At 49.0% G+C, this 12,922-nt stretch overlaps 1 protein-coding gene across 1 annotated transcript in view; it reads right to left on the bottom strand.

Annotated features, from left to right (window-relative positions):
• Window positions 1-824: 824 nt before the first annotated feature.
• Window positions 825-12,922, bottom strand: part of COG7 (component of oligomeric golgi complex 7) — a 66,036-nt gene continuing 53,938 nt past the window's right edge. The window contains exons 14-17 of the mRNA XM_033217754.1: window positions 10,127-10,210; window positions 5,318-5,432; window positions 4,411-4,554; window positions 825-1,236 (exon numbers count right to left, since the gene is read on the bottom strand). Coding sequence (XP_033073645.1) covers window positions 1,070-1,236; window positions 4,411-4,554; window positions 5,318-5,432; window positions 10,127-10,210 — 510 coding nt within the window. The 3' untranslated portion in view covers window positions 825-1,069. The remainder of the gene's footprint in view (window positions 1,237-4,410; window positions 4,555-5,317; window positions 5,433-10,126; window positions 10,211-12,922) is intronic.

Genomic DNA, 12,922 nt, shown 5'->3' with positions numbered 1-12,922 from the left:
GAAGGAAGAGGCCAGGTGCCTGGCTCATACCTGTAATCCCAGCACTTTGGGAGGCTGAGGCAGGCAGATCACTTAAGGTCAGGAGTTCGAGACCAGCCTGGCCAACATGGCAAAACCCCATCTCTACTAAAAATACAAAAATTAGCCAGCATGGTGGCGGGTGCCTGTAATCTCAGCTACTCAGGAGGCAGAAGCGGGAGAATCACTTGAGCCCAGGAGGCAGAGGCTACAGTGAGCCGAGATCACACCACTGCACTCCAGTCTGGGTGAAAGAGTCGGAGGGGGGAAGAAGGGGGGGAAAAGAAAAGAAGGAAAGAAACAGTCTTCTTGCATTTCACAGTAGTTATTTATTCAATTTTCAAGATCTGATCCTTTAAAAAATTATCTTATCTAAAAAGTCGGCCGGGCGCGGTGGCTCAAGCCTGTAATCCCAGCACTTTGGGAGGCCGAGACGGGCGGATCACGAGGTCAGGAGATCGAGACCATCCTGGCTAACACGGTGAAACCCCGTCTCTACTAAAAATACAAAAACTAGCCGGGCGAGGTGGCGGGCGCCTATAGTCCCAGCTACTCGGGAGGCTGAGGCAGGAGAATGGCGTAAACCCAGGAGGTGGAGCTTGCAGTGAGCTGAGATCCGCCACTGCACTCCAGTCCGGGCGACAGAGCGAGACTCCGCCTCAAAAAAAAAAAAAAAAAAAAAAAAAGTCTTCTCTGATAAATAATACATCTTTAATTTACTATTCCTTTTTGATTATACAAATGAACCAAGTCTTTTTTTTTTTTTTTTTTTGAGACGGAGTCTCACTCTGTCATTAATTTTTGTATTTTTAGTAGAGATGCGGTTTCACCATGTTGGTCAGGCTGGTCTCGAACTCCTGACCTCGTGATCCGCCTGCCTTGGCCTCCCAAAGTGCTGGGATTACAGGCGTGAGCCACTGCGCACGGCTGAGTTAAGTTACTTTTTCAAGTAACTTCTGCCCAATCCTGGGCAGAGTTTCTGAGCAAATCTGTGCTGGCCAGTCGTGGAACAGCAGCCCTAGCTCTCTTGGTGGTCGGGTGTGCGGTGGGGTCAGTAATTCACACTCCGCATGGTGGCCACGGTGGTGGCCAGGCGACGGGGCAGGCCTTTGCTGACCTGTCTATAGTCCTCAGGCCTGGTCTTCAGGAGTGTCACGATGTGCTGGAGGGTGCGGGATGGCTGCAGGCCCAGGGCGTCCATCACGTTGATTAGATAGTCTGTGGGGGCAGAGAAGAGAAAGACAGAGCTCCACAGACTCAGTACCAAGCACGACAGAGCCCCACAAGGCCTCCTCTGAATACGAAACAGAGAAGCCGCCCTGCCAAGTCCCTAGATGCGGGGCGCCCACCCTGCCCTCAATAGGCAGTACCCTTTACACACCAGGTTCTTCCCACAGTGTCAGACTGTGAGCTTGGCTTGAGTCTAGGAACTCTAATCAAGAACTAACCAACATCACTCCCATCCACACCTGCACACACACATCCACACTCACATGCACACACACTCACATCCACACTCCCATGCACACACCTGCCTTCAGCACCAGTCTGAAGGACCAGCTGACCTCACCCAAAGCTCTGTTCTGGGGACTCCTGGGTTCCCAGCCCTGGCCCCCAGTGTATCCACTGACCACTTGGGAAACCCTGAGGGTCAGGAGACACATGAGCTTGTCTGAGCAGCTACCAAAGACGTCCCGTCAGAACCCTGCAGTGAAGACAAGGACAGTGTCCGGGGTGGGACCCTGGTATAATGCAGGTTGCCACATTTCCCAGATGACCCCTGAGGCCCTGGGGATACAGCCAGATACAGATTTCTGAGCCTACCCCCAGACTAGGTCGACGAGCATCCCAAGAGAGGATTCTAGGGTTCTGTCATTCTACAAAGTGACCCCAGTGGTTCTAAACACCAGGCAAGCTTGGGTGACACTGAGAGCATGGGGGAGCAAACCAGGTGCAGCCAGGTGTGACCTCAGAGAAGCCCTTCCACCTCCCTGAGTCTCTGCTTCCATCTGTCCACACAGTTACCACCCATCAGGCAGCATGGATAGGGCATGAAGCAGGAAACGAACATGAGAGCACCCAATGTGTCACAGGTGATCAATAGATCCACACTGCCTTTCCCTCCATCCTGGGCAGTGCAACCCAACCCAAGGGAAGCCTTGCAAAGCCTTCTCCAGCTCCTCCCAGTTCATGCTTGGAAAGACTAGAAGACAGCACCACCCGGTACGCCCCTGGCTACTTTCTTGTTTTTTTTTTCTTTTCCGAGACGGAGTTTCACTCTTGTTGTCCGGGCTGGAGTGCAATGGTGCGATCTTGGCTCATTGCAACCTCCACCTCCCGGGTTCAAGCAACTCTCCTGCCTCAGCCTCTCAAGTAGATGGGATTACAGTCACCCACCACCATGCCCAGCTAATTTTTTGTATTTTTAGTACAGATGGGGTTTCGCCATATTGGTCAGGCTGGTCTCAAATTTCTGACCTGACGTGATCCACCCACTTCAGCCTCCCAAAGTGCTGGGATTACAGGCATGAGCCACCGCGCCCGGCCCCCTGGCTACTTTCTGATCTGACTACAGTGGAGCTCCAGGCAAGGCCTCAACATTCCCCGTGTCTCCTGTGTCTTTTTTTTTTTTTTTAATATTTTGTAGAGACAGGGTCTCGCTATGTTGCCTAGGCTGGCCTCAAACTCCTAGGCTCAAGCAATCCTCCTGCCTCGGCCTCCCAAAGTGCTGGGTTTACAGGCATGAGCCACGGTGCCCAGCCCCCTGTGTTTTCTTTTTGAGGCTCAACTCAGGGCAGGGCAGGGCAGGGAGGAGGTGCCTACTCTGTCCTGGCTGACTCAGGAAGAGCTGTTTCCCAGCAAAGGTGCCGCCAGGCGGGCACCTACTCCTTTACAAGTTTATCCATAAAACCGTGTGCTTCACTTGACTGTCAGCCAAGAGCTACAAACAGCGGGCCCACAGTCTACTAGGACACTTTTCTTTGGTTTGCAGTGGTTTTTTTTCTGTTTGTGCTCATGCTTAATTTGAATGTCTTTCAGGTGCACATACTTTGCCACAGACCTCACCAACTCTATCGCCTTATACCCTGTCAGTTTCATATACTAGCCTTACCTTCCCTGCCCCTAACCTCACATCCTTACAATGTAAGCTCAGTAAGCATGGGAGCTGCCTAAAGCTCTGTTGTCTCTATCTCCTAGAACTACAGCTGGCCCACAGATACTGGAGCAATGCTGAATGAGTGAAGAAATGAATCTGCAGGGGGAGCTTAACAGGGAGGAATAACAAGAACAACTAAACTGAGGGGCGATCCCTAGATCTCACTCCACTCACTAGTTCCAGTTCTTCCCCTGCTGCTGCCTGTACTAACAGGGAACACCAACACGCATCTGAATTCTCTCATCTTTCTCTGATGGGAAACAGCCAAAAGGCTGCCTGCGCCTCTGGTAAGTGCTGAGAGCTGACTATGAAATGAGCAGGGGTCAGGAACTCAGGACAGCTGGATCCCAGGCCTAGCTCCATCACTAACAGCTCTGGGACCTGGAGAAAAGCACCTCCCTTCTAGTTCTTCTTCTGCAAAACAAAAGCCAGAAGCTGGCTGAGCCTGGCTCAGCCCTGTGGTCACTGAGGACGAAGCTCTGGCTGGGTCCCCAGGGAGCTGATCTTTCAGGTTTCTACCACCCACTCTCCTGACCACCCCAAGAGCTGTGTTAAGCTAAAGAGCATGGAATGGCATCAAGAGACTGGGGAGATTCCCTGCCACCTGCCAGCAGTAGCCCCACGCTCAGAGCACACCTGGGCAGTGAGGCCCTCCAGTGAAGAGGGCAGGCAGGAGCAGAGGGGACACGCCCACTGACTTGGGAGGCAGGATGCTATCTGGATGGAGACCACAGAGTGACCCTGGCCACGTAGCCTTGTTATGCAACTGCCCTGGGCCTCTGTTCCCTATCGGCATGGTGGAGAAGAGAGCACCCACCTCATAAGGGAGTTTGGAATTTCATAAGATGATGGGTGCGAGTGTTTGGTGCAGCGCCAGGCATGCCTGGTATGCAGTAAGAGCTCATTAAACACGGGTTGGGAATTATGGTACAAATGGAGCAGGCCAGGTGGGGCCAGGCTGTAGGACTCGCTGAGGCTTATCTCACCGAAGCTCCCCTCAATGGTTCTCAAGTCCTCTTTGAAAACACAGATGTCTGAGCTTCAACCCGGCCTTGCTAAGTCAGAATCTCTGGGGCGGGGCCTGCAGAATCTGAATTTGCAACCAGCTTCAGAGCCAAATCCACAGCTGAAGCTAAGGGGAGACTTGGGATGAGATTCCTGGAGGGCAAAGGAGAAACTGACAGATGCAGCGGGCAAGAGTTGTCCCTGCCACCGCCTGTCCCCTGAGGACCCACCGATGTCGGTGGCCAGCTGCTTGGCAGAGTGCGGGCTCAGCTCAGGGATCTGCAGGATCGCATCGCAGTAGGTCTGCATCGTGGCTCTGGCGATCGAGCCCAGCCAGTTGTCAGCCATGTTGTCCAGCTCGGGCAATTCATCCCCTAAAAAGAAAAGGAGGTCACCAAGGAAAACGCAGAACCTGCTGGGTGACCTGGCCTGCAGTAGTTGCTTGAATGCACCAAAGTGCCAGGAAGCTTCCGGTCTCAACAGGAAACACAGGAAACCGAGAACAGTTACATCTTAGGGCCAGGTGCAGTAGCTCATGCCTGTAATCCCAGCATTTTGGGAGGCTGAGGTGGGCGGATCATTTGAGGTCAGAAGTTCGACACCAGCCTGGCCAACATGGCGAAACCCCGTCTCTGCTAAAAATACAAAACTTAGCCAGGCGTGGTGGTGCGTGCCTGTAGGCCCAGCTACTCAGGAGGCTAAGGCAAGAGAATTGCTTGAACCCGGGAGGCGGAGGTTGCAGTGAGTCGAGATCATGCCACAACACTCCAGCCTGGGTGACACAGCAAGACTCTGTCTCAGTAATAACAATAATAATAATAATAATAATAATAATACAGAATATAAAGTTACACACAAAATACCATCTGCTTACAGAGCAGAGCCAGAGGGCACAAGCGAAAGTGGAAATATCAGCATGTTCCACAGTGGGATGTGGTTATAGATTTTTTCAAGTTGTGATATTGTTATAGATACAGCATCTGTACAAAAAGTACAAGTTAGAAGGTTTAAAAAAACAAAACAAAACAAAACAGGGCTTGGTGACAAATGAGCCCAAGGATAAGGTGTCATCTGGGGTTTCTACCCTGGAAACTGACAACTGGACTTGTAACATCTCCAGAAATGATCCCCGCTCACCCTGCTCAGGAGGAAATGGCAGCTTTCCAGCGTGCAATGCCAACTCTAAGGCAGAGTCCTCCTGAGTCACAAATGGCTCAAGATTCAGGGGGAGGGACATGATGTACTGCCCGATCTGAAACAAAAGAAAGTGCTGTTAGCCTGACATTGATATTTACAGGTTATTACTTTATGGGTACATTTGTGTAAAGGCAGAGAGACAAAATTGCTAGACCTCGGGTGATCCCAAGTCTGATCTTTCTAGTATGTGGTGATGCTTGTTATGGCAGTACCCTAAAGAAGAATCACTGGTAGTTTGCATATAGATTATCGATTCATGCTTCTTATAATGGCCCCAGTATTTTTGAAATGCATTCAACACAATCTCTATCTCAAATGAACTAATGGATATCAAAATGCTTTGTAAAATTTGAAGCACTCTGTAAATATAAAAGTATTACTACTATTCATAGGTGAAAAACCAGTAAGATACTAGTGTCAGAAAGTGTGGGCCCAAGCAAGAATTCAAATCCTGTCTTCTGAGGCCTGACGCAGTGGCTCATGCCTGTAATCCCAGCACTTTGGGAGGCCGAGGCGGATGGATCACCTGAGGTCAGGAGTTCAAGACCAGCCTGGCCAACATGGTGAAGCCCCGTCCTACTAAAAGTACACAAATTAGCCGGGCATGGTGGCAGGCGCCTGTAATCCCAGCTACTCGGGAGGCTGAGGCAGGAAAATCACTCGAACTCGGCGGGGGCGGAGGTTGCAGTGAGCCGAGATAACGCCATTGCACTGCAGCCTGGGCAGACTCTGTCTAAAAAGAGAGAGACTCTCTCTCAAAAAAAAAAAAAAAAAAAATCCTGTCTTCTGGATTTGGATCTGATTCTCTCCCTCCTAGATAATTTAACCAGAAGAAGAAAGGAATTCTGTTTGGAAAAAAAGCCATTTATAACTATAAATTAATTTGAAGAAAAAACTATATTGTTTTCATAATATAAACTCTTGAAACTAAAGATAGACAAAACCCTGGCTGGTGGGGAATTGCAAAAGGTCATTTGCAATTGTCCTAAAAGACATTTAGGACATGCCCACAATTAGCAGTCTTGGTTATGTGTTTGTCAGATACCCATGTGATGCCAAGAGCGTATTTCAGACCACTATTTCCTATTTCCATTATCATTCATTGTTTTATCATTCATTCATTCATTCGTTTCCTATTTCTATTATCATTCATTAAGGTTAAGTATACGTTTTGTTTCAAAATAAGGGGGCTGACTTTTCAGGTTTCAAAAAGATAATATATGTTTTTAAAAGGTCTTTGAGCCTATTGTTGTTTTTTTTTTTCCGGCTACATATTCATTCCATGACATTCCTGCCACTGATAATTAATTCTGTAAGCTAAAAGTCAGGGGACTATCAAAGCAAGATCTTCTCAATCTGGCCTCACACATGTCTACGTAACAGCGGGCTCCTTTCAGGGTGTGGTGTCCAGAAGTTAACAGAGACTCGAAAATCTACCCAGCCCAGAGAACTACAGGATGATCATGCCCTTGTTTCCAAACATTCAATATGGTTTGGCTGTGTGAGTGTAAACATTCATGATTAGTTTGGTGTCCCTTTCTTTTTTTTTTTTTGAGACAGAGTTTTGCTCTTGTTGCCCAGGCTGGAGTGCAATGGTGTAATCTCGGCTCACTGCAACCTCCGCCTCCTGGGTTCAAGCGATTCTCCTGCCTCAGCCTCCCAAGTAGCTGGGATTACAAGTGCCTACCACCACACCTGGTTAATTTTTTTTGTATTTTCAGTAGAGACAGGGCTTCACCACGTTGGCCAGGCTGGTCTCCAACTCCTGACCTCAGGTGATCTGCCCGCCTCGGCCTCCCAAAGTGCTAGGATTACAGGCGCGAGCCACCACGCCCGGCCTGGTGTCCCTTTGTAAGAGATACACAGACGGTAAAATAAATCATTTTTTTCTTTGATGTACTCAGCATAATCTTTCACCCAAAGTAAGCAAGTGGCCACTTACCTCACTAATAACAACTACTGTAAATTTCAGCTTAAAGTGTTAACAAATTCATCATTTCTCCCCAAGGCTAGGGGAAGAGAAGGATGCTGATTTCTGGTGTTGGAATTTCTCCACACTATAATAATTCCTCTTAACAAGCCCTTCCTGAACACCTACTATATACAAAGACCCCAGACATACTCCTATATTTGGTATACCTTTCATCTGTAGCCATAAGCTTTTGGCTAAGTGCACAGACTCAGCTTTACCTTGCATATACGTTGTTTTTAAATTTCAAAGCATTTTCTCCTATTTCATCTCTTTACAATGCTCACATGATTCTGTGTGGGTGAGGGCTTTCACCAACAAGGCAAAGTATCATTTAGGTGAAAAATTTCAACAATCTGACACCTCTAACTTCAATCAATTAGCCTTAGACTTTAGGGATTGCTGGGGTTCCTAGATGGATCTCACGGTGCAGGTTTCTCTCAGGGGTCTTGTCTCTATTCACTCTTTGGAAATCAATATGGAAAGGGCTGCTTATCACCCCACCTGTGGATATTTGTCTACTCTTCTCACATATGCAATCAATATTTCTTGATATTCTAGTTGGGTTAACTCAGTGACTTGGGAAAAATGAAAAATTTTGAGGTCAGACAGACTTGGGTTGGAGTTCTGGCTCTACCACTGTGAGAACCTGGGCAACTTAATCTGTCAGGACCTTGGATCATCATTGCTGAAATGAGGATGACCTCATATTACTTCAAAAGGTTGTGGTGAGGGTAGAATTAATACGTGTGCTATGCACGTAAAGCAGCTGGTGTCCTAACAGAGCAGCCACTGGGTAAGTCGCTGCTTCCTCCCAGCCCTACTCCCACTGTGAAGGAGGGCTGCCACACCCGTCGCACAGACATGATCTGGCCCAGCCACTAAGCAACCTGGCATTGTCCTTGCACACAGTACGTGTTCAATTAGGTGTCCCTTTCCTGGGTTCAGGTCATCAGCCTCCACACAACCCAGGAGGACAGCAGCAGGCAGGGAAGGGCCCAGGCCTGGAAACTCCTCCTAGCCCTCCTTCCCTTTCTAGACCCCAGTTTCTTCAACCTTAGAATCAACTTGGTAGCCTCTCAGGTCCCTTCCAGCATCATCATTTTCTGAATCAATATAGATTGCAAGCATACTATCTCCGTTCTAAAATCAGATCATTCAGCCAGGCACGGCGGCTCATGCCTATAAACTCAGCACTTGGGAGGCCAAGGTGGGCGGATCACTTGAGGTCAGGAGTTTGAGACCAGCCTGGTCAACATGGTGAAACCCCGTCTCTACCAAAAATACAAAAATTAGCCAGGTGTGGTGGTGAGTGCCTGTAATTCCAGCTACTCAGAAGGCTGAGGCAGGAGAATCACTTGAATCCAGGAGGTGAAAGTTGCAGTAAACCAAGACAGCGCCACTGCACTCCAGCCTGGGTGACACAGCGAGACTCTATCTCAATAATAAATAAATACATAAATAAAAATAAAATCAGATGATTCCCATGGGTTGTAAAGACCAATCCACATCTTAACAGTTTCATCAGTAGAGGGTATCAGGTGCCCTGGGAAACAGAAGGGAAATGACTGTTGTTTTAAACTTGATATTGCCCCAAATGAACAGAGAGCAGAGAGCCAGCCACCTCACTGCCTGGCAGTGGGACTGCCATGCACTTCTTGCAATTATACAACATGTACTTTTTTTTTTTTTTTCCTGAGGCAGGGGGTTGCTGTGTCGCCCAGGCTGGAGTGCAGTGGTGCAATCACAGCTCACTGCAGCCTTGACCTCCTGGGCTCAAGCAATCCTCCCACCTCAGCACCCCAAGTAGCTGGGACCACAGGACACACCACCATGCCTGGATAATTTTTTACTTTTTTGTAGAGGCGGGGTCTCCCTATGTTGCCCAGACTGGTTTCAAACTTTTGGGCTCAAGCAATTCTCTTGCCTCCACCTCCCAAACTGCTGTGACTATAAGCATGAGCCACCAGGCCCAGCCTAATATTTATAATACTTTTTAAATTCCTTTCTAATTATTTCAGCAGAGTCACAACTTACACATAGGGGTTGGATTCTAAGGCAAGAGCGTAAGGCAGAAATCACCTTGAAAAATCCCAGAAATCTCCCATTGTGTGAGGTGAGTGTGGTTTGGCACATATTACTCCTCTATAGTGTTTCCTGTGTGCACTGACATTTAAGAGCACCTGAGCTAGACTGCAGGAAGGAATGGAAAGAAAGGCCGTATGCAGGTGTATGGGTGACTGTCAATTCCCAGGGGTGAATGGGGAGGGCAGCAAGGACTCCACGTGCCCCCACTCCCCTGCATGGTTTATTCTGTTCTCTTTTAATATTCAGTCCCTATGAAGTTAAACATGAAAGCACTCCACACAGAGCCTGGCACATAGTAGGTGATCACTAAAAGCTGCCTGAATTTGAATTCACAACCACAAACACACACTACTCTTCTGAAAGCCACAGAGAAGAATGTGGCCACCTGCCTCTTGACTTCCCAAGTCAGAATTTCCTATGAGACTCTCAACTCTGGCACCCTTAGGTACTGGCCATCTCATACAGGGAGATGGTGAAGGGGTGAGAATGTGCCGGGGTCTGGAATCACCATGTGGCTCTGCTGCATCTTCTTAAAGTCCAGGATCTGGGTGCAGACTGCCCGAAAGCACCGGCTATCCAAAAGGGTCAGATAACACCTATGAGGAAGTGACTATCTATAAGGGCAAGAATCAAAAGACAAGGAAGGTCTGAAAGGCTTGGACTACCCTGGAGAAGCACACAGAAGTTCTTACGTTGCTGATGTACTCGAGAGGGGTGAGACTAAAGGCAGGCAGGTCATCCGTGAGGGTTTCTCCGATGCCAGCCGTGTTCCAGCTCTAGGGGTGGAAGGAGAGGACACAATCAGTACCTAGCAGCCAGGCAGCAGTGAAGACACCACCCAGAAATATACAAAGAAGAATGTGGCCTTCTGCAGAGGCACTGTCTTTGGTCAGAACTGACCTTTGGAGCCTCCACCACTCAGCAGGCAGGGGCTTCTCTTCTTTAAAGCTTCACCTGGAAGCCCGCCAAACAGAGGCAATGGTTTCTCTCTCTGCATTCCTGCAGATCCATCAAATAGGAACTGCCACATTGGCTGAACTGTGGGGTGGGAACTGATCCCTTTTATTTATCTCGCTGAGATTGTGACAGGAGAAAGTCGGATATTTTTGGTCCAAGTTTCTCTGCGTAGCGGGGCCACTGTGTAGAGAGGTGCTGGGTGCAGGCAGCCTCACTACTTTATGGGTCCTTAGCACACTAAGGAGAACAGGGCTCCCTGAGGTCCCCCACAGAGGCCACGTGTCAATCCCTTATCTGGGAGGGAGGCCTAAGAAGCCTCTCTGGCTGCAGGAAGAGCCAAGCCTCATTGGCAATACTGCTTTACCTCAACTACAGCTGCTGCTTTATTTCTCACCACCTTCTGGATCTGTTTCTCAATTGATCAGAACTCAGAGGGACGGGGATGGGATGGCCTTCCAAACCCCAACAGCTGCCCCTCTGGCCTCTCTGGGGTCCCCCTGTGTGAGGAGAACCTCGGCACCAACATGTGTTTCTTGCCATTTGGAGTGAACACGTCTTCCGTGTTGCTCTGGGAGTCTTCCCAGCAGTCTGTACAGAGTTGGGGAAAGGACCCGTGCACATGTGCTCACAGACTTCAGCGTGGCACACCTTCACACAGAAATCTCACTTCTTACTTCCAAACTGAGCCACTCTAAAGCCAGCCTGGAAAACAAGGCCCTTTCTGGCTGAATTCTGGGAGTGACTCCGGCGGTCATGTAGGAACTGCTGCCTGCAGCCACCTGATGTCGGATCCGGTTGCCTGATCCTTTAAGTAGCATTCCGGGAAAGGAATGACCATGTCCACCCCGGGCTCCCAGCCCAGGCTCAGCCTCGGCAGCCCTCCCCACGCTCTCTAGCGCCCACTCGATTTGGTCTCATTTTCTTTGATGTAAATGAGCTCTTTTCTTCCCCACCCCAGGTGCCCCCAACCCTGTCCTACAGTTTTCTAGACTCTTTGTTCTTGCCTGAGAATGCTCTTTTGTCTCAAAAGAGCCTACTTTTTTTTCCAGCTAACTCCCAATCCACCAAGAAGGCACATGCCAACCATCCACATTTACCAAGTAACCAGGATGTTCAGTGTCTTGTGCTAGGCTTTGCAGAGAAGAGACAAAGAAATCTAAGATTTGCTCCTTGCTCTCTAGAAGGGAGCTACTTGGGGAAGCAAGGCCCCCCTACATACTCCCACCCTGTACACCCCCACACCTCCCATCCTGTTCTGGGCCCTCCCCTCTTCCCCCTGCAGACACATGAGTGCTGCCCCCCACTTCTAGAGCTCTCAGTATTGGAGGCAAGGAGCAAGAGCTCAGGGCGATTAGAGAAGCGGCTGGCCATAGGATGTATGTGGTACACACAGGCAGAAAGAGGCTGGAGGGAGAAGGCAACAGCTTTAGACACCAGGCTAAGTAAAGGCTTTACCTTCAACAAGTAAATTGTAAGGGAAAAAGAGAGAGAGAGAGGAAACTTACCATTCAAAAAAGACACAAAAGACATCCCAATAAATCTCAATGTGCAGGATCCTGGATCCTAGATCCTGACTCAAAGAGTTAAAATAAATTATGCCATTTATAAAACAACTGGAAATTTGAACACTGATGACATTAGGAATTCCTTTTCTTTTTCTTTTTTAGGGTTGATTGTGGTACTGTGATTATTTTTAGAGTCCTATTTCAGATGAGGGGGTATGTATGAAACAGGATGGCTAGGAGTGGATCATGGTTGGAGCAGGTGATGAGTATATGGAGTTCCTTATACTCTTCTCCCTACTGTGTATGCGTGAAAAGGTTTCTAAAAACAGACAATCAAACTTACCCTGGGGAGGGTTTTGAATGAGGAGAGATAAAACCAAAACAAAGTTTGTGAAGGTAAATACAGCAGCTCTGCAGAAAACTGGGGTGGGGGGCAGATGGAAAGCTCATAAACAGAGATGAGAACCCCCTGTGGAAACAGGTGGAGGACACAGAGAAAAGGAAAGGACAGCAATCCTTGGTGGTTTGTAGGCAAAGGAGTGCAGCAGGGAGCCGAGATGTTGACCGGCTGGGAAGCAGAGTGTGGGGAGAAGCAATTGCTTCCAGGAGACCAACAGCAGGTACTGATGTGCACGGTGAAGACAAGCACTGCCGTCATCCATCCCAGGGACTGCAGCCTGGAGGCCCCAGGAAAGGCCTCAGAGAGGAGGCAGGAGGAGCCTGTTCAAAACATGAACAGGCGGAGGAGAGAAGGAAAGAACAGCCAGAGTGGGAAAGAAGTTTGGAAGAAGGGCAAGACAGAGTGGCTTGAAATAGGGGGTGCTTAAAAAGCAGCAGAGGGCTGGGTGCGGTGGCTCACACCTGTAATCCCAACACTTTGAGAGGCTGAGGCGGGCAGATCACCTGAAGCCAGGAGTTTGAGACCAGCCTGGCCAACATGGTGAAACCCCATCTCTACTAAAAATACAAAAATTAGCCGGGTGTGGTGACGCTCGCCTGTAGTCCCAGATACTCGGGAGGCTGAGG

The sequence above is a fragment of the Trachypithecus francoisi genome, unplaced genomic scaffold (assembly GCF_009764315.1).
Source record: "Trachypithecus francoisi isolate TF-2019V2 unplaced genomic scaffold, Tfra_2.0 Lachesis_group10, whole genome shotgun sequence".
NCBI lineage: Eukaryota > Metazoa > Chordata > Mammalia > Primates > Cercopithecidae > Trachypithecus > Trachypithecus francoisi.
This window is presented reverse-complemented; position numbering and strand designations above follow the sequence as displayed.